The following is a 19,363-nucleotide window of genomic DNA, read 5'->3' on the forward strand; positions in this document are numbered from 1 at the left end:
AAGTTTGGGGGATGTGGCACTTGGGTATTTGTCACTCTGGACACCTTCTCCGACCCAGAGCCTTGGTCAAGCCACTTGATCTCCTGGAGCTCAGCTCCCTCTTCCAAAATGAGCCCACCCAGAGGGGTGTAAGGGATGAGTTCATTACTGGGAGGTAGTTAGGGATAAAGGGTTTCAAACCTGCTTTTTTCTTCTCAATTAAACCACATGAACCTCATCTCCTTCAAAACAAGGCTGTGGAAGGAAATCACAGGTGAGCCTGGACCTACAGTGGGGACCATGGGAAGGGGAGGAAGGCAACGCCCAGCTCATCAACCTCCAGTTTTTTGTTACTTAATGCGGGAGAGCATCAAGGAGATCTGGTTTTTCTTAATGACTTAGCATGAGAAAAGCTCATGCTGGGGTTTGATTCTTCATCCTGTGTTCCCCTCCACGAGGACAGAGGCTGGGAAGTCAGCTGCTGTTATTCCATGGTCTTAATATAGAACAAAAGAGTAGTATTTTGTCCTAGATCTAACAGCTGGAGAAATAAAACTACTTTGGGTGGCAGGAGATGCTGTCACATGTCAGAGGACATTTCCAGGGTAGTTTAGGATATCTGCTTGTTCTACAGTCACAGAAATATATTTAAATCACAGCCATGGTGCACTCTAATGGGAATGTAGAGCCTAAGTGAATTATTGATTGTTTTGCACATTTGATAAGGGAGTCAGAAGAGGAAGGATGTCTGATATACAGAAATAGATTGGGAGCCTCCCATGGGTTGTAACAGAAGTGCAAGCGTGAGAAGGTCTTAAAATAGCCAACAGCATTCACTACTGCAGGTACAAAAGGCCTTGAATCAGTGAAATACTTCAGGTGGAGATCCAGGGAGATGGATCTGCTCCATGCCTCCTGGATTTTTTTCCCCTGCTTGCTCTCAGTGTATGTGCTAAGTGCCCATAAGCTGCCTTCCTTCATCTCCTTAGGTAAGCGTGGGATGAAAATGTTCCAATTTAACATGAAAACCACAGACACCATTTAGAGATTTAGGTATTCTCCAATCTGCCCTACCCCAGTCTCCAGGGAGACTGTTCCCATGCCATTCTGCATTTATATTTCTGCACAGATAATTTCACTGATCCGAGGGCTGCTTGGAGGATTGCTGGGGAGCTTTTTTTAAACCACAGACACCGTGTAGTGGCTTTGTATGAGCGTCACTGAATTGTTTCCAATATTCAGCTCCTCACCTGTCTGGATGGTGTGTGAGGGCTGACAGACAGATGGATGGACAGACTGTGCTCTGTGTGAGAATGCAAACAGCTGAGCCAAAGCTTAATCCTCTCCCCAGCCCGTGACCTTTTTTATTCATGCTTGCACCTGGCAGGAGCAGCAATCATTCATGGATGTGGCCTCAGAAACAGCTGCAGATCTGACACTGGAGTTAAATTTAAAAAGGGTGATGCAGGCGAATGTCTGAGGGGGGCAAATTAACAAAATCACTTCCTAGACCAACTTTAAAAAGAAAACAGGGCTTTTAAGGATATCAGTTGAGGCCTGCAGTGAGTATGCCAGGTCTCTTTTGCTGAACACAATGATGTTTGTGCAGAAACGTTTGCAGAACTGGGGCACAGAGACCTGAGTGTGTGACTGTGACTCACTGCAGGTCTGGGCCATGTGCAGACACAGGTCCAGCGCCTCGGAGCAGCTGGGAAGGGGAATGGGACCGGCCTCAGTGTGAGCTGGGCAGGGCTGTCTGGCCAACAACAAGAGGAGGAGCAGGTGCTGTGGCAGTTCTCTCCCCCTTTGTGCCGGCGTAGCTCAGTGAGACCAGGCTGAGGAGCTTCTCAACGCTGCAGTCGAGATGGGCTCTCAGCAGAGAACTGCAAATCCCTCTCCAGCACGGAAATATTTTATTCCACCAGAGCAATTCCCAGCCTGGATCTGGCCGGACACTGCCCACCTGCAGAACAAACCAAGATAAACCAGTGCAGATTCCCGCCAGTGCTGTATTTCCTGCAGCCTTTTTTTTATCAGAAACCTGGGAGTGCAGTTAGGAGTAACCTGGCTGTCCTGGCAGAAGGCTGCACCGTAGGAATTGTTGCTTTCCATGCAGCTAAACACAAGGAAAAGAAATTCATTGTGGAGGAGGAAGGCTAAATGTCTGATTCTGTCTCCAAAAACAAGCAATTTTTAACAAGCGGAGCAAGATTTGCAATAAAACTTGTCAATTTGTAAATGTTTGGTAGCAAGGCACTGTAAGACAGCAGATGGAGGTGTGAAAGGGGTTTGGGTTTTTTTCCTGTCTAACACCTCCTTTCTCCAGCACTCTTCCTCTGTTTTAAGAATAACACTTCTTCAATAATGACTCACAGCCAGTGCCACAAAAATCCTGGCTGTCAGAAAAACTGCTGGGTGGCTGACAGGAGTGCAGCTTGCAGGGAACATTGGTTTCTTCTGTCTCTGCTGAAATCACAGCTCGGGGATTGTTCTTCTAGAAAGTGGCCCTACTTAGAGATTCCAGGCACAAGGCAATTACCTGTCTTTCCTTGCTGGATGTAATTAATAGATGTGGTTTTCTTCACAGGCACCGAGGGATGCCATGTTCGTCATGGAATGGACCACATTGTCCAGAGCCAGCAGATGAAAATTCCCTAGGAAATCAGGCCTCTCTTCTGGGAAGATGGATAAACCCCACGGTGTACCAGTAGGGACTGGAATATTCCCCACATCCTGCTAGATCTCTGCTAATCGGAAAAGAAAAGAGATCCTCTGCTCAGAGGGAATAAAGACATCCTGAGGGATAATCCAGCAGAGGAAGCTGGCGGGGCCACAGCCTTCTATCACCTCACAGAACTTGCAGTTATGTGGGGAGCTAAACGTCAGGAAAAGAGCAATTTCAGATTTCCTGGATGGCCTGAAGGTAACAGTGCTGCCCCGTGCAACGCAGTTAGTGCCAGAGCAGCTGCAGGGGTAGGAACACATTTCTGGGTTATTGGAGCAGGGAATTGTGCTAGGATTGCTGGGTTCTTCCCCCAGCTCTTTGATTTGTGGTGTGTGCAGACCCCTTAATTTGTTTCTGTTTTCCCCATCTGTGAAACTGAGATAAGATCACAGGGGAATTGTAAAGTGTGGTTCATTAATGTTTATTAGACAGAGGGAAATCCTTAAATGAATGGCACTGTATTCCAGGAGGACAAAGTTCAAGACTGCAAAGGGGTTGATTAAAACCAAATCTGCTATTCCCAGCCTGGGAGGATAAAATAAAAAAAGAGAATTGAAAAACCTTACCTAGCCCTATGTCTGCCAAAAGCAGGATGTGATTTAAATAAAATAATGCAAACTGCAAGTGTGCGTGCATAAATGTGTGTCTATTAAAACCATTAAATACTTCTTGGTATATACACACCAAAAAGTGTAATGAGGGCGTGTTTGAAGTTTCCAATGTGTATATGATCACCAATAATTGTAAATTACCAGTGGCAACATGACACAAGTAAATTGTGAGCCGATAAATGTGATATTCTCCATAACGGGGTGTACCAACATAAAATGTATTGGCACATTCCTCTGTTTTTTGCCAGATTGTTGCAAACCAGCTTATTGTGGGATTTTACAATGCCTGGTTGTTGGCAGACTAAGCAGTTACTTGTAGGTTAGACACAGCTGAAGGTGGCAACACTGGGCACTGACAGAGTATCTTCGAAACCTCAGGGTGCACATTCCCAGTGGGGAAATATTTCTCCCATCGCACCAGAGGCGAAAATTGAGGGAATTTGTGATAACCAGAGTCAGTGGATGGCCTGAATTCACTCCTGGTGCGACACCAAATTTACTGTGTGATCCTTTTCACTGATAGAGCCTGATGGGGGGTGAAACAACAGTGTGTGAAGGGAGCAAACTCTGAGGTACGGGCAAAATACACCACAAAAATCGTGTTTTGGGGAAAACGGGGGAGCTGGACTGCAGCTGGTTTGTGTTCAGTGTTCAGCGCTTGCCACCTTCAGGTCTGCTGTGAATTCGCAGACGGTGCTGCAGAGCTGGGGCGAGCGCCTTCATTTGTTCATCACAGGGAGCTCTGGGGTTATTAATGCCCTTAAAAATCAGATTTGTTACCCGGAGTGCAACAAGGCGATAAAGGCACACTCCAGAGAGACATCGATTATTTATTTCAGCCTTGCCAAGCCTGGGTACCGAGCAGAATCCCACAGATCAGGCACCCCAACTATCAAAACTTTTTACTATTTATACATTTTAGCAAACAAAGGAATTAGTGTTCATTTGCCACGAGTTACATATTTCTCTTGTTAATTAGTAGTCTATCTTCTATTGGTTAATGATTCGCTTCTGATGCTAATTAGCGCCATGCTGAGTCTTTCTCTTCTTTGGGGTCAGTGGGTTTCTTGGCTCGGTGGTCACAGAATTACCAGAATTACCTTTAACTCACTTGGAGCTGGGTTGGGTTTATCAGTTTCTCCCGTATCTTGGGAGTTCTGCCAGATGTCCCACAAATTCTGTGTTCTTTGTGTTTACTACCAGAGGGCATCCTTTTTTTTTTCCAAGCTTCGTTAACCTGCCCCTAGGTCTGAGAGCACTGAAGCTTGTCCAGCCCCAAACTTTTACAGTTCTAACAACAAGTAATTTGTTTTTTCTAACACATCACTTAGAGCTTGCTGGCTGCTCTCTGTTTCAGAGATTACATCTCCCTTCTTGTTGACTAGGCTTGAAAGTATAAAAAGATCGAACATCAAAGAACTTTCTTGAGAAAGAGGTTTTGGGGAAGCAGGTTTGTTTATCAATATTTTATTATTTTCTATAGGTGTACAATTGCGTTATGTCCAGTATTGTGTAACGGTCTAATGTAACACAATATGACACTTAGCTGACCTACGGAAAGAAGATATTACTCTGATTTAGGATAGAATTCGAGATTGTTTCTTGTCGCTTAAAAACGTGGCAGGATGTTTTCTTTCTAATCAGGATCATTCAATCAGACATTAATGTGTGGAGTCGAGAGGGTCAAGTTTTGCCACGAAATACATCTGAGCAACCTGGCCTGGTGGGAGGTGTCCCCGCCCATTGATTTCTAGGTCCTTCCAACCCTTCGCATTTTGTAATTTTGAGATTTTTCTGATTTTTGTGGAGTTTCTCGAAGATTTTGTAACTCCGAGGCGCCGCGAGGCGCTGAGGGGAGAGAGGGGGCGTGGCCTGTGGGGGCGTGACTTAATGAGGAGGCGGGAAACCGTGCGGGGGCGTGGCTTAATGAGGAGGCGGGAAACCGTGCGGGGGCGTGGCTTAATGAGGAGGCGGGAAGCTGTGGGGGCGTGGCTTAATGAGGAGGCGGGAAGCTGTGGGGGCGTGGCGCGCATGCGCGGGGCGCGCGCGGAGGGCGGGCCCGGGGGGCGCGCGCGGGGTCCCGGCAGGTGCGCGCGCGGGCGGGGCCTCAGGTGAGGCCCGGGAGCCGCCATGGACGGCCCCGCCCTGCCCATCCGCCGCTCCCGCCGTGAGCTGGTGGAGGCCGTGAGGGAGCGGCCCTTCCTCATCGTCACCGGCGAGACGGGCAGCGGCAAAAGCACGCAGCTGCCCAAGTATCTCTACGAGGCAGGTAACGAGTCCCCCACTTTTTCCCCCCCCCCCCCCCCCCTCCGCGGGCTGCGGATGTGGGACACAAGCAGCGATAAAGTCATGTAGTTGTCTCCCTGTCCCCTCGCCGGTGACGCAGCTTCGGGCTGGGCTGTGGTGACAGGAGGTGGATTGATTAAATATTTTAAATAAAAGAGAAACCAAACTGTGGCCGTGTGTACGTTATGTAGGTACGTGTTATAAAGTGACCGTGAGCAGCACAACTCAGGGTCCCACTTTGTCCCACAGTCACTGTGGGTGAGAAGGCTCCGGGGGTGACCTTAGAGCCCCTTCCGGTGCCTGGAGGGGTCTGGAGTGCCAGGACAAGGGGGAATGGCTTCCCACTGCCAGAGGGCAGGGTTAGATGGGATAGTGGGAAGAAATTCCTCCCTGTGAGGATGGTGAGACTCTGGCACAGGTTGCCCGGAGAAGCTGTGGCTGCCCCATCCCTGGAAGAGTCCAAGGCCAGGTTGGATGGAGCTCTGAACAACCTGGTCTAGTGGAAGGCGCCCAAGGCAGGGGGTGGAATGAGCTGATCTTTAATGTCCCTTCCAACCCGAGCCCTTCTGTATCTCCCACAGGCCTGGCCAAGCACGGTGCCATCGGTGTGACCCAGCCCCGGCGCGTGGCCACCGTGTCGGTGGCACAGAGGGTGGCCGAGGAGATGGGCTGTGAGCTGGGGGCTCTCGTGGGGTACCAGGTCCGCTTCGATGACTGCACCTCCGAGGTGGGGCCCTGGGGACTGCCCTGGGGGTGTGGCAGGGTCCGTGAGGGTGAGCTGGGGTCTGTGGGCTGTCTCAGAGCTCTGGAAGTGTCTGTCCCAGCTGTTTGTGTGCTGTAACTACTCTGAGGAAGTTTTTTGGGCACCTTGCAGGTGAAACGCTGCCAAGCACCTGTGCTGTGGTGCATGAGCAGCTGTGCTGGAATCTCAAGTGTGTCCTGGACAAATGTGTGATCGGTGTAGAAGTGTTTCATTTGAAATAAAAGCCCAGGCCAGCAGCTGAATGTCTCGTTAAACCTTTCAGGACACTGCCATCAGGTACATGACTGATGGGTGCCTTCTGAGGCAAATCCTGACAGACCCTCTCCTCAGCAAGTACAGTGTCATCATTTTGGATGAAGCCCATGAGCGGAGCCTCAGCACTGTGAGTGTCACCTTGTATCTGTATTTTGGGTCGCTGTTTCTCCTTTTCTGGGCTCTGCTTGTACCTTCCTTTCACTTCAGCACGATCCCCAGGGATTTTGACTGACTTTCCATGGATGTGCTTTATCCTTTTGCTGTCCTAAAAGCACAGAACTGCTGCTTTGTTTATTACATAAGTTGAAAATAAGATGTGGCCTCTAATAGTGTTAGAATTCTTATAGTTGATGCATTTAAATGCAGTTAAGACTTTGCTGGCTGTTGAATACTTTCCCAAAATTTCCAGGAGTTTGAGCCAGAACACAAACTTTCTAGAATTGAGAAAACAAAGACACAAATATTTAAAAAACCAAACACAAAAAAAACCCCCTGAAACACCCTTCTTGCCCTAAGCAATGTTTCTTAGGGTGTGTATATGACTGTGCAAAGAGATTATGGCTTTTGGGACCATGGAAGTATCTAGACCTGAGTCCCAAAAGCTCTCAAATGTCACCCTGACCCTTCTGTGGCCAGCAAAGGGACATTCAAGTCACTCAGACCTCAGGAGATTGTGCTGTGTGTCAGACAACCTCCTGCTCCAGCAAACAATGTCCCAGTCCAGCTAGGAAAAGGGAAAATGCTTTCTGAATCCCAGTTTGCCCTCAGGCATCTGAGGGCATGGCAAATAACTGAGCTGAGGTGATGGAAGGAGCAGATTTGTAATTCAGAGCACCACAGAGTAAAATAAACTTCCTGAGGTTGTACCAGTAAATAAAACCAAAGAAGGGTGCACACTCGGTCAGGGGACATAGGCTGGGAAAGGGAATGAAAAAAGGGTCTGAGGTAACTTCTCACAAATGACTTGACCAAGAGAGTATAAAAATGAAAAACAAAGGAGTTGAAGTTACGCTGGTGGTGTCTATAGGCTGTGAGAAGAGCTGGAAAAACATTAATTAAACTCTAGAAACCAAAATGTCCAGGGTAAATGTAGGTTTTCTTCAGAGTGCTTAGGCCTGCAATATGTGATTTTCACTGACTCAAGTGGGATAAAATCCTCAAACTTCCAAGTTTGTCAGGCACTTCTAACAAAACTAGGGTACTAACATCAGTTGCTTCTGTTTTTCTGCCAGGATATTTTATTTGGCTTGCTGAAGAAGCTGTTCCTGCAGAAGAAGCCAGCAGGCAGGAGGACAGACATGAAGGTGGTGGTGATGTCGGCCACCCTGGAGGTGGAAAAGCTCTCGGAGTTCTTTGGGCACTGCTCAGTGCTGCACATTCCAGGAAGAAGTTACCCTGTCAAGGAGATATTCTGCAACCTGCTGAGCCCCAGGGACGTGGGCAGCTCTGCCTATGTCACAGAGGTCTGGTTTGCTTTGTTTTCTCTGTGTTTCCTCTGGTTTTGGGGTGATTTTCATCGGGAGGGGGCACAAGAATGAGCTGCTGTGTTGTGTTCTCAGCATCTCTGCAGGAAATAGGGGAGAATCAGTTGGTGTGACGAGTCCTAGACAGAATAAGTGGGATTTCAACTGGTTTTGGCTTGTTTGTTGTTTGTTTCAGGCTGTGAAGGTCACTCTGGATGTGCACTTAAATGAACCAGAAGGCGACATCCTGGTTTTCCTCACAGGTGAGAATTTTCCTGGTTACTCCAAGCAAAGCAAAGCAAAAAAGCTTCCAAAGCCTGTCTGGTTTCTCCCAGAGCAGTGAGAAGGGAAAGGTGCAGGTTGATGTGAAATTATAGTTTCCAGAGTATTTTAGGAATAGCCAGATTGACTCTGTGTTGTCTACATGGCTGACTTTGTTGTTAATTCAGGGAGGGAGAATTATTTGAGCTGTAAAACCTTACATCAGTGCATGGGCCAGGCCCTCAGCCATCTTCTAAGGAAAATCTTTGGTGAGAGGCCCTGTGGAAAGGCTGGATATCACCTCCAAACCCCCCTCTCATTAATTCCTTACTTTAATGATATGACAACTCCGTAGCAGTGACAAAACAACCTTGTTAAAGATGTTGCAAACCAGGAAGGCAGAGTTGTAGCTTCTGAAGTCACTGAAATGCTCTTGTGTGTCTTTTAGGCCAAAATGAGATAGAAAGAGCTTGTGACTTGCTTTTCAAGAAAGCAGAATCCATCGATTACAGGTACGAGGTCCACGACCGGGCTGTGGATGGTCTGCTCATCCTGCCTTTGTATGGCTCCATGTCCACAGGTGAGAGCACAGAAGGTCACTTAATTCACATAAACATTATCCTCATCAAATTTGCTGCTGGGGTTGGGAAAAGGGCGTTAATTAACCCCTTTGTTGCCATACTGTCGCACTTTGGGGTGGGGGTTTTTTTGTGATCTTCAAAGTAAATCAAACTTCAGCTTTCTCTGCTTGCACAGGAGCCTCCAGTTAAAATCCAAATCCGCTGCATATGACTTCAAGATCCTCAGTTAGGAAGGGGCTATTGTGTAACTGAAAGTCCAGTTGTCCTCACATGTTATGTTATGTTATGTTATTTTAATTTATTTTATTTTATATTATGTTATTTTACATTATTTTATTTTATGTTATGCCGTTTTATGGTATTTTATGTTATTTTATATGGCAAAGATGTTGCCAGTGGGTTTTTGGTGGTGAGAGGGGGAGATAGCAGCAGTGCAGTGTTCCAGGACAGAAAATAAGGTTATCAGAAGGAGTCACTGTTTTATTTGGCAGCAATATCACAGTTAAGTTTCAAAGAGTTAAAAACAGAGGCCCCCCTGACCTTTGCTGAACACAGATACTGTATTTTCAGAGGGACTGGAGTGACCTGGGGCTGAGTGAGTGTTCAGAAGAGCAGGGCAGAAATTTCCTTCCAAAAAAGATCTGCAAAAAGAGCAAAACTTATCTTCTAGAAAGAGCAAAATGAAAAGTTGCATAAAAGGAAATCAAAGCTTCTTTGTTACTCCATGAAAGGTGATTCCAACCTGAGAGTGATGTTTTATTTTGATTTTGTGGCACTGTTTCAGAGGCCGTTGTATTAAAGAGAAAATGTTCCTCAAAGTGATTTTTATGTCTTTCAAAACTAAGAAGGGAGAAAATTTCAGGGGAGGGTTGAGTTTCCACCTCTTCTCTGTTCCTTGGAAAGCCAAATGAATGAATGGGAACTGCATATGCTGCTTTGTGACATGATAAATGAAGATTTGCTGGAAACAACGAGGGGGGATAATTCAATTTTTTTGATGTCCACATTTATTTTCTCTGATTTTTAAAGCCCTTCAAATCTTTCTTGAAGATTCTGTTAAGATCAGACATCTTGTTTGTTTTTCCTAGCTCTGGGTTAGGAAACATCCAGGAGAGTTGCCCTTGCTCCCATCTCCAAATCTTCTTGAATATGTGAACAATAAAGAAAATATTCCCTGACTTCTGGCACATGCTAAAATAATACCAAATCTGTATTTTGGAATTTTATGTGACTTGCTTTTTAATGCTATTCAAATGACTTTCACTAAGCATTTGGGTAAATGTGCACAGTTAGAGGTGTGGTTTGAGGCCAGAGCTCTGTAACAGAACAGACTGTTTGACTGAATATCTGTCATTTTAGATCAACAGAAAAGGATATTTTTGCCAGCTCCCAGAGGCATCAGAAAATGTGTGGTCTCCACAAACATTGCTGCAACATCTCTGACCATTGAAGGAGTCAGGTACTGATTTCTGTCCCTCATAAAAAGCTGTAACAGAGGGAATAATTCAGAAAGGTCTGGCTTTGGAAAAACACAATTATTCTGCTACTGTACCTGCCCTGTTGCTTTCTTTTTTTTTTTAGGTGTGTAGTAAGAAAATTCTTGATATTATTATAGCCTTAGAGGTGACCAATATTTTTGGACTTCAATTTGAAATCAAATCTTGGCTCCACTAAATAAAAAGTAGGGTAAATGTGGGGTTTTTTGATGAACTGCATCTGGCAGTTACCTGCTGAGCCCTCTTATTTTTACCTCTCTGGATTTTGTTTTTTCAGGTATGTGGTAGACAGTGGCTTTGTGAAGCAGTTGAATCATAACCCCCGAGTTGGTTTGGACATCCTGGAGGTGGTTCCCATCTCAAAGTAAGTTACAAATGTCACTTACTTGCTGTTTCTGGGAGCTGCTCTGGCAATAATGCTCTGTATTGGTTGATCTTTAAAAAAAGAAATAAAAAGCTAGGCAGCAACCTCGAAGCTCCATGATTTAAAGCCACTTTATTTGTTGCCAAGTAAAAAGTGGTTTGGGACATACAATTTCCTAAAAGTTACAGACATCAGGGAGGAATTGGAAGTGCGTTGTTTGAGCAAGGTTTGCACTGGAAGCTTAAAAAAACTCTTCCATGCACAGAAATTCTTCCTTATTTCTGTCATGGCTGGATTTTTGAGTTGCTACGCAGGAATATCTCTTCCATCTCCAAACAGAGAACTTTCTGTACTTCTTTGGGTGGTCACAGAAGGGATGAGAGGTTTGGATGTTGGGGTTTCTTTTGGGCAGGAGTGAAGCCAAGCAGCGAGCTGGCCGGGCCGGCCGGACGTCGGCGGGGAAAAGCTACGGACTGTACAGCAGAGAGTTCTGGGAGCAGTGCATGCCCGACCACACCGTGCCAGAGATCAGGAGGACCAGCTTGACATCTGTGATCCTCACCTTGAAATGCCTTTCCGTGCATGATGTCATCAGGTGACCTCCCTGGAGAGGGATTATCCCCGTCCCCGGAGTCTCGGCATCGCCCCCGGAGTGGCAGGAGGCAGGATTAGATCCCCAGCCAACTGTGACACTTCAGTCAGCTTTGCTGCTGTTCCCCAGAGTAATTCCAGCTTGGAGCTTGAGCTCATGTCCAGTTTGAGGCTCCACCAAAACTCCCCTCTCTCCCAAATTAAATGCATGGTTCGTAGTGTTCCTTTAAAACACTGATTTTTATACCCAAAAAGCTTCATCTCTGTGGGATTTTTTAGTTCTAAGATCATACAAGTGCAGAAAATGCAGTTTGAGCTCAAGTCCAGTCTGAGGCTCTGCCAAAACTCCCATCCCTCCCGAATTAAATGCACAGTTCATAGCATTCCTTTAAATACTTAAAATCCTTAAAATACTGATTTTTATACCCGAAAAAGCTTTACCTCTGCGGGATTTTTTTAGTTCTAAGACCATACAAGTGCAGAAAATGCAGTTTAGTGTGTGCCATGCTGGGATTTGTCATCAGAAATTCCTCAGCTGGAGGCTGTACATGCAGTAACACACCCATATGCTGCAGATGATTGTTATGATTATCTAACTTTGGTCAGAAAATCTGCATTGGGAGGTTTTAAAAATTATTTTAATAAGTATGAAAACTAACAACGCTACTTCATTTTTTAAACCATAGATTTCCCTATTTGGACCCCCCTGAAGAAAGACATATTTTGGAAGCTCTGAAGGAACTTTACCAGTGCAGTGCTATTGACAGGTAAAATCCAAAGGGATGTAGTCACCACAAGAATTTCAAATCTAATGCTTAAGCTGGTGTTTTTTGTGGACTAAAGGAATTCCCCCCTCAGGAGCAGAATGTGTTTCCTTATTTAACTTCCAGGAAGTTTACTGGGGTTTAATATACTGTCTATAAAAACAGGGATAGAGCACAATTTGGGGATTGGGAGATAGAGATCAAGTTCTCCTCATTGTCCTGGAGTTCCTAAGTGACCTCAGACAAGTTACCTCAGCTCTGTAGTTCCTGAGGGCACATCCCAGACTGTTGTGGCTCAGGAGCTCAGGCTCTGGCTGGGAGGTCCATCCAAGAGCTTAAGACAGGAAGTGAGATCTTATCTTAAGCTTCCAGGAATTCTTCTTGTAAATTCAAAAAGAGCTGGCTGTGCCTGCCATGGAGCAGAGACAAGCAAGCTGGAGAAATGTGGATAATTCTTCTGCTTGTGACACTTCTCCATGTCCCCAGCACCTGTCTGGGCACTCACAGTCCAGAGGGAAGTGCTTCTTACCCAATTTACATTTAAACATCATTTCATTGAATCTATTTTTTTTTTTTTTTCCCCTGGGATAAGGAGAGGCCACGTGACAAGACTGGGAGAATTCCTGGTGCAGTTTCCCCTTCCTCCCAACCTGTCCTGTGCTGTCATAAAAGCTGCTTCCCTGGACTGTGAGGATCTCCTGCTTCCCATTGCAGCCATGCTGTCCGTGGAAAACGTCTTCATCCGTCCAGGTGGGAAGCCCCTTTTCCCAAAAAAAGCTTTCACAGCTTTCCATGGTCTTGGAGTCAGGGCACTCTGTGTGCCAGGAATTGGACAACAGCTGTTCCAGAGACCTCAGAGCAGCAGGAATTGGGTTGTGTCTGTCCCAAGGCTGTCGAGCTGGAAAAGCAGCGTATGCGTAAACTGAGAGGTCATGAGGGGAAATCTCTGTTACAGGAGGGAAAAGGCAAAAATAAAAGGGAAAAAAAAAACCACCAGAAAACCCAAATGCACCACAGCAGATGTGTTACTGTTGGTCTGAGTGCAGGCAGCAGGGACTGATTGTTTTTAACAAATGGGGCATCACCTCTGGATTATCTTTTCTGTTCGCCAGCTCTGAATTCCCACTGAACTCACAGATCCACTGTTTTTTTCCAGGCTCTTAACTTATTTTAAGACCTCCGTTACTGTGGCAGTAGGACAAAGTTGAGCTCAATAGATTAGAGGGTGCTCTGATGGGGTGGGTTCAACAGCCTTGGTCTCCCTCTCACTTGATCCCTGTGAGCTGTTTGTTTATTCCTTTACCTTTCCATGTCAGCCTCTGGATTGATTGTGAGTGAGAAATACTTTCTAAGAGACTGGAATTCTTCATGCCTGGTGCTGACTGATGAGATTGATCATAGATTGAATAGCATCTACGTGCTCTTGTTCAGCAGTAGTGGAAGGAGGAAGAGCTGTAAATGCAGCTGTAGAAGGAGAGACAAAACTAAAAATAACAGGAATACAGAGCCAAGGCTGCCAAACACACACTAACAGAATATTAGGTAGTGATAAATAAAGATGACTTTAAGTGAGATATAACTTATTCCTCAGGTGATCCTCAGAAGCAAAAGGAGGCTGAGCTTCAACACCAGGAACTTGCCTCACAAGTGGGAGGATGCAATGACTTTGCAACCCTCTTAAATATTTTTGAACAGTGCAAAGCAAGGTATAAATGTTCCCTTTACAGTAAGTGGTTTTGCATTGCTCATAACTCCCAGTTTTTAGATGTGCTGCAGATACACATGCGTGTGCTCATTCCTAATTTCAGATTTATTCCTTGGTGTGGTCTGTAATTTCCATCAAGACACCTTTTATTTAACCCAACAAAGTATCTGCCTGTGTAGGTTGTTGCCTTTGTATGACCATAATAAAAAAAAAAGAGGCAAGTTTCTTTACAAGCAGATTACAAAGGGCCTCTTTATAATTCAAATATTCCTGTTCTCAGCAAGTCTCCTTCAGCCTGGTGCCAGGAATACTGGATCCACTGGAGAGCTGTGAAATCTGCTTTCAGTGTGGAAAGACAGCTGAGGGAAATAACCACTAAACTGAAACAGGTGAGAAAATAGAATTTCTGGGTATGTTTGAGCTGTGTAAGTTTATATTTAAGAGATGTAGTGGATGCTGAGCCTTTCCCAGATGGCTGCTGCCTTTCTCCAGGAGAAACTGATCCACTTAAATATTTTTTTAGAGCACCTTTGCTTGCATAACTCACAGGTGCAGTGATGGTAACAGGCAAGAGGGAGAGTTTTTCTCCTTTCCTCATGCTTTCCATACAGCAAGAAACCCACAGTTTAAGATCCATGGGATGGAGGGGGTATAACTGCTTTTTCTTGAAGAAAGATCCTCATTCATGTTGGTTTTTCTTTTCCCAGCTGCCAGACTTCCCTGAAGAGACATTTGAGGGCTCCAGAACTGAAATCCTGAGAAGATGCCTATGTGCAGGATACTTCATCAACGTTGCTAGGAGGTAAGGAGTGAAGTTTGGAGAGCTGAATGGAAAAGATGCTATGCAAATTGCATAAAAGTGTGGCTGTATGTTGGTAAAAGTAGCAAAGTAGTAACTGCAGGTGAAGGAGATGTTTCTGCAAGGGGCTGGAAGCCTGGGAAGCTCTCTGCTTTTGACTCTTCACTATTCCAAGGATGTCAGCAGCTTCCCAGGAATGTAATTTTTCTGTCTGTGAAATGAACCAGCTGATGAGTGGTTCCAGATATTCAACTAAAGGGCTTGGAGATTTCCAGTTATCACCCTGTGGTTACTGTGGTGTTACACCTGCAGTGCTGCTGTGGTAAATTAGATATATTGTATTTCACTTTTTAAATGTTTTTTTACAGTCTAATTCTGGAAGCACTTTCTTCCAGTTACATACTTGAAATTTTTTTTTTCTATACTGCTGCTGCTTTGTTTAGTTGAGTGTTGCTGTCTGTGTCGCTGTCTAATCACAGCAATGTGGGATTTGTTTTGTTGGTTTTTTAATTTCTTTTTTCACAAACCTTTCAGATCTGCAGCCAGGACATTCTGCACAATGGATGGACATGGCAGCATAGTCTACATCCACCCTTCATCCACAGTGAGTGCCCAAACCCTGCTGATAAAGTAGCAAAGGGATCTCTAAAAGGAATAAGGGGCAGGTCCCTAAACTCTCCCTGGTGTTTGCTGCAGTGTTCATTTTGAGAGTGGGGAAGAGCCTCACTCTTTCAAACTTGGTAAATGTTTGGTTTATGAAGTGAGTGTGACACAGGCTGCACTATCTCTCTGGCTCTTTGGATCTCGTGGGCAATTGGAAATCGTTGCACCTCAATCTGAAAATCCAGGATAACACCCCCTCGCATCTCAATCACTGCCATTCTGATGGAGGTGGGGGCTCTAAAAATCAAACCAGTTGGGAGATGATCTTTTGATTTTTCAGCTCTACAACCAGGAGACCCTGCTGGAGTGGATCATCTTCCACGACGTGGCCGTGACCTCCAAGATCTACGTGCGCACCGTGTGCCCCGTGCGCTACGAGTGGGTCAAGGACCTGCTGCCCAGGCTGCACCAGGTGGACGCCTACGAGCTGAGCAGTGTGGCCAGGGAAGAGGTGACTGAGGAGGAGATAACCAAGTGGAAGCAGAGAGAGGAGCTGAAAAGGCAGTGTGGTAAGCACAGTGCTCGTCCCTGTCCGTGTATGTGTGGTTTTTGTTGTTGTTTTGGAGCTCTGTGTGTTTATTTTGGCACCTTCTGGGGTAGAAGGTGTTGGTTTGCGTTTGATGTGTGGAGTTCTGGTTGTTTTATTCTTCCCACAGCTCTGCAATCCTTATTTTCTGTCCCAGCAGTGTGAATTGTGGTGTTTCTGTGCTGCTTCTTGCCACGCTCCCCCCTTTTGGTGTCCTAGAGCAGAGCTTGAACAGAGTTGAATAAAAACATTTTGAGTCTGGCTATTTAAGTTTGCGAAGGACATTTAGCCATTGATGCCCAAATAATGCTGCCCTGGGAGAAGTCCTAAGAGCCATGGGGCAGAGGGAAGAAAAAAAAAAAAATCGAAAAACATCACCCAGCAATAAACACAGAGGAAAAAGTCTCACATTTTGGTGAATGTCTCATTCTGACAATGAATTTAATGCCATATGTTTAAATAGTCAGTTTTAATTAGAACTGGTGCCTGCTAACTGATCTGGCTGCTTGACATTCTTGGGATTCTTCTGTCAGCAGGTTCCTAAAGCAGCCAAGTTTTCAAAGGGCCTCTTTACTCCTGAGCTGACCCTTCCAAAACATCCATTTTTTGTACAGTAAATACAGATTCTCTTCAATTTCCTTAACAAAGGAAAAAATGCAGACTTTTGGGCTCAGACCAGCATCTCTTTCTGCCCTGCATTATTGTATAAATCCACTAATTTAAACATGAATTTGATTTGGTTATAAATAATGCAGAGGAGCCTCATCAATTTATCTGAAGTCCAAGGAAATGCTCTCCGTATCCCCCTTTACATCATGGCTTCATCAGGCAATTGCCAATTAATTGGAGTTTAATATTGACCTTACAGATGTTCTATTTCTGGGACCTTCATGAAAATAGGTGGCTGAAGAGCTGACAAGACATAACAATTACAAATAGTCTAACAGTGGATGCTGATTAAAGCTCCTTCCTCTTTATCACAGAACCTTGTGCCCAGCCCCCAGGACCAGGCTGCTGTAGCTGCTTCACTCACACAAATTTTAGGCTCTCAGAGTCTTTGATTATTTTTCTTATTGTTACTTTAGACTGAAAATATTTTCTGCTTCTCTTCCCTTCTGTGAGAAGCAGTCCCAAGGTCTCAGTGCTGTTGGGGAATGTGCATTTCTAATGGTGGCTGATCTGCAGAATTGACTTTTCCCACTCCCTTATCTGCATGTTTTCTTCTCCCTTCCTCCTGCCTCCGGAAATTTTTTGAAGATAGTTTATCCCAATGTTTTTTCCTGCTCCCTGTGCTGTCCCTGTCCTGCCTAAACCCTGAGTTTGGGATGTGCAATTTAGAGAAGAAATGGGTGTGTAGAAGGCAGGATGCATATTCTCTGCTAGAATAAGAAGCAAGATTTGGGGATGAGATGAGCCCAGCTGCAAATATTGACATGGGAGCTAAGGCATGATTTTATTTTTAATTTTTTTTCCCTCTTGCTGTGGTACAGTCTGTCCTCTCTGGAAGTCATTCAAATGGCTGCCTGGGACTTGGAAAAAAACTTGAGATTCTGTTGAGGTTTTTTTTGGTATTTAACAAATAGGAGGACTTGAAATGCTGGGGGTGGGGGTCTTGACACAGAAGAGTTTATTTCTTTCTCTCCTCTTGCCCCCAGAAGGAGTCACAGACAACTCTGCAAGGAAGATGGAGAGGAGGAATGATGACCAATCCATCCAGGATGCCCGAGCTCGATACCTGGAGAGGAAGCAGCAAAGAGCTCAGGGTTTAAGCAGCCCAGTGAAGGAAATGGGGTAACACTGGTGGCAGCTCTGCTCCCACTGCAAGGGGAGGCAGTTTGTGCAGGTCTGGGGATGTTTGCATAATGCCAAATGACTGACAGGAGTGCAGGGAAACCTCTGCTTTGTGCTCAGTTCGAGTGCCAAAGAGGACAAACACAACCTTTCCCTTTGCTGCATCCAGCAGGGAGAACTTCCCAAGCTGAATTCTGTTGCTACAGGTCAGTGGCAACAATTTAGTGGCCTCAGCTGTGGCTGAAGCCCTGATACCAAGTGTGGTGCCAATTCCCTGGCATTTATTTGACTTTAAAAGGTCTCAGTGCTATTATAAATAAAACTTCCTTAGAGGTCAGTTGGGGGTTATTTTTTTAAGGAGTGGAACTGTAACTTTTTTACCCATTTTATTCTGTCTGATGGTGGTCATACAGACTTCATGCTCAGGAAAATGTGCAGGAAGGGCTCTTTGAAGGATGGAACCAGCAGGATTAACTCCAAAGGGACATTTCCCACCTGCATTCTGTGTTGTTCCTGCCCTGTGCTGTGCTGTACCAGGAACACACAAGGAAATAAAAGTGGTTTTCCTTAAGCACCTAAAAAAGCAAGGAGCCGTGGTGCTTTCTCATCATAAAGTTTGTTTCCTTCTCAGTAAAGAAATAATCCTGTTTTATCACCATAATAATCCAAAAAACGCTCCAGGGCTCGAGTGAGGAGTTTGTATAAGAATTTCCAAATAATTGGAAGAACTTGCTGTCGTTTTTCCTGCCTCAGCTGTGTGCTCTGTGTCACCCTGGGCACTGGTTCAAGTGCTGCTGTAGCCTGAATAAACCTTCACCATTCCACCTCTGCCTCACCTCAAGCATTCCAGCGCTGCCCAGCATCACAAACTCTCCAAAACCTTCGGATTCTTTGGAATATGACAATATTACGGCCCATAAAAGCGCTGGGTCTGCTAATTGTTCCTCTGCCTGTGATGGATGGCAAAGGGTTTTGTTCTTTCACACTGCTGCTCAGGCTCTGCTTTGGAGCAGCAGCACTTGGGCTTGACTCATCCTCTACTCTGAATTTTGCTGTTTAATTTGATCTATATTTGCAGTGTCATAGCCCCTCATGAGTCAAATGCCATCTGTACCACCCAGTGGGCCTGAAATGAGTACACAGAATGCCCACTGTTCCTCGGGGCTATAAATCTCTTGGCAGATCCTAATGCTTTCTGATCTTTTTTTCTTTTTTCCCCCTCAAGAAATGAGGGATTTTTCTCCCACCCTGTGTTCCAGGGTTTCTCAGAGGTTTTGAAAATGGGGAATTTAAGACAAAGTAAAAAATATCTGGGGAAATAACCGCGAGATGCAAGATAAGACTTCAGCCATCCCAAGTGTTGCAGCACACACAGCTCTGGGCAAAGCACCTGGAATGCTGCAATCATCCCAGAAAAAGAGTTCAGTTTTTACCGTTTTCTACGTGCTGGAGTTAAAGTGTGAGTTAATAAAACACAGAAGGAAATGTGGAGCTTCGTTCCTTTACTGTACTCATTAACAGGAGGCCGTGAGAAGAGTCCTGGGGCGCAGCCCCGGGGGGTGAGGGACAGGGACACCGGGGGAGGGGAAACATCACACCCCGGTGCCAGGGACACGCCGAGAGTGGAGGACCCACGGCATCCCGGTGCCAGGGCCATCCCCGTCCCCTCGGTGGCCCCAAGTGGAGGAGATCCCTCCCAGCGCGGTGACAGGGACACCCCGCGGTGGGCAAGAGGGGTGG

General features: G+C 45.6%; 1 protein-coding gene across 2 annotated transcripts; it reads left to right on the forward strand.

The window, feature by feature from the left end:
• The first annotated feature begins 5,375 nt into the window (after window positions 1–5,375).
• On the forward strand, window positions 5,376–19,112 carry DHX40 (DEAH-box helicase 40). 2 transcript variants are annotated; one of them, XM_042026386.1, is made up of 17 exons: window positions 5,376–5,584; window positions 6,183–6,328; window positions 6,627–6,746; window positions 7,852–8,082; window positions 8,279–8,345; window positions 8,792–8,923; window positions 10,284–10,383; window positions 10,698–10,784; window positions 11,197–11,379; window positions 12,062–12,142; window positions 12,732–12,889; window positions 13,731–13,845; window positions 14,125–14,233; window positions 14,552–14,646; window positions 15,178–15,247; window positions 15,587–15,815; window positions 17,488–19,112. In XM_042026386.1, exons 1-17 carry the CDS (start codon window positions 5,446–5,448, stop codon window positions 17,625–17,627), a joined length of 2,202 nt encoding a protein of 733 aa, XP_041882320.1. In that variant the 5' UTR covers window positions 5,376–5,445; the 3' UTR covers window positions 17,628–19,112. The 2 variants fall into 2 exon arrangements, with proteins under 2 accessions (XP_041882320.1, XP_041882322.1); XM_042026388.1 differs by having other exon boundaries at window positions 17,491–19,112.
• The last annotated feature ends 251 nt before the right edge of the window (window positions 19,113–19,363 follow it).

The sequence above is a fragment of the Corvus kubaryi genome, unplaced genomic scaffold (genome assembly GCF_017639235.1).
Source record: "Corvus kubaryi isolate FWS band 111438036 unplaced genomic scaffold, C.kubaryi_AGA036_p1.0 37284, whole genome shotgun sequence".
In the NCBI taxonomy this organism is placed as follows: Eukaryota; Metazoa; Chordata; class Aves; order Passeriformes; family Corvidae; genus Corvus; species Corvus kubaryi.

Coding starts and splice junctions, on each gene's coding strand:
- DHX40 (XM_042026386.1), top strand. CDS start 5,446: ATGGACGGCCCCGCCCTGCCCATCCGCCGCTCCCGCCGTGAGCTGGTG. Junction 6,329..6,626: donor TCGATGACTGCACCTCCGAG/GTGGGGCCCTGG, acceptor TAAACCTTTCAG/GACACTGCCATCAGGTACAT. Junction 15,816..17,487: donor GGAGCTGAAAAGGCAGTGTG/GTAAGCACAGTG, acceptor TCTTGCCCCCAG/AAGGAGTCACAGACAACTCT.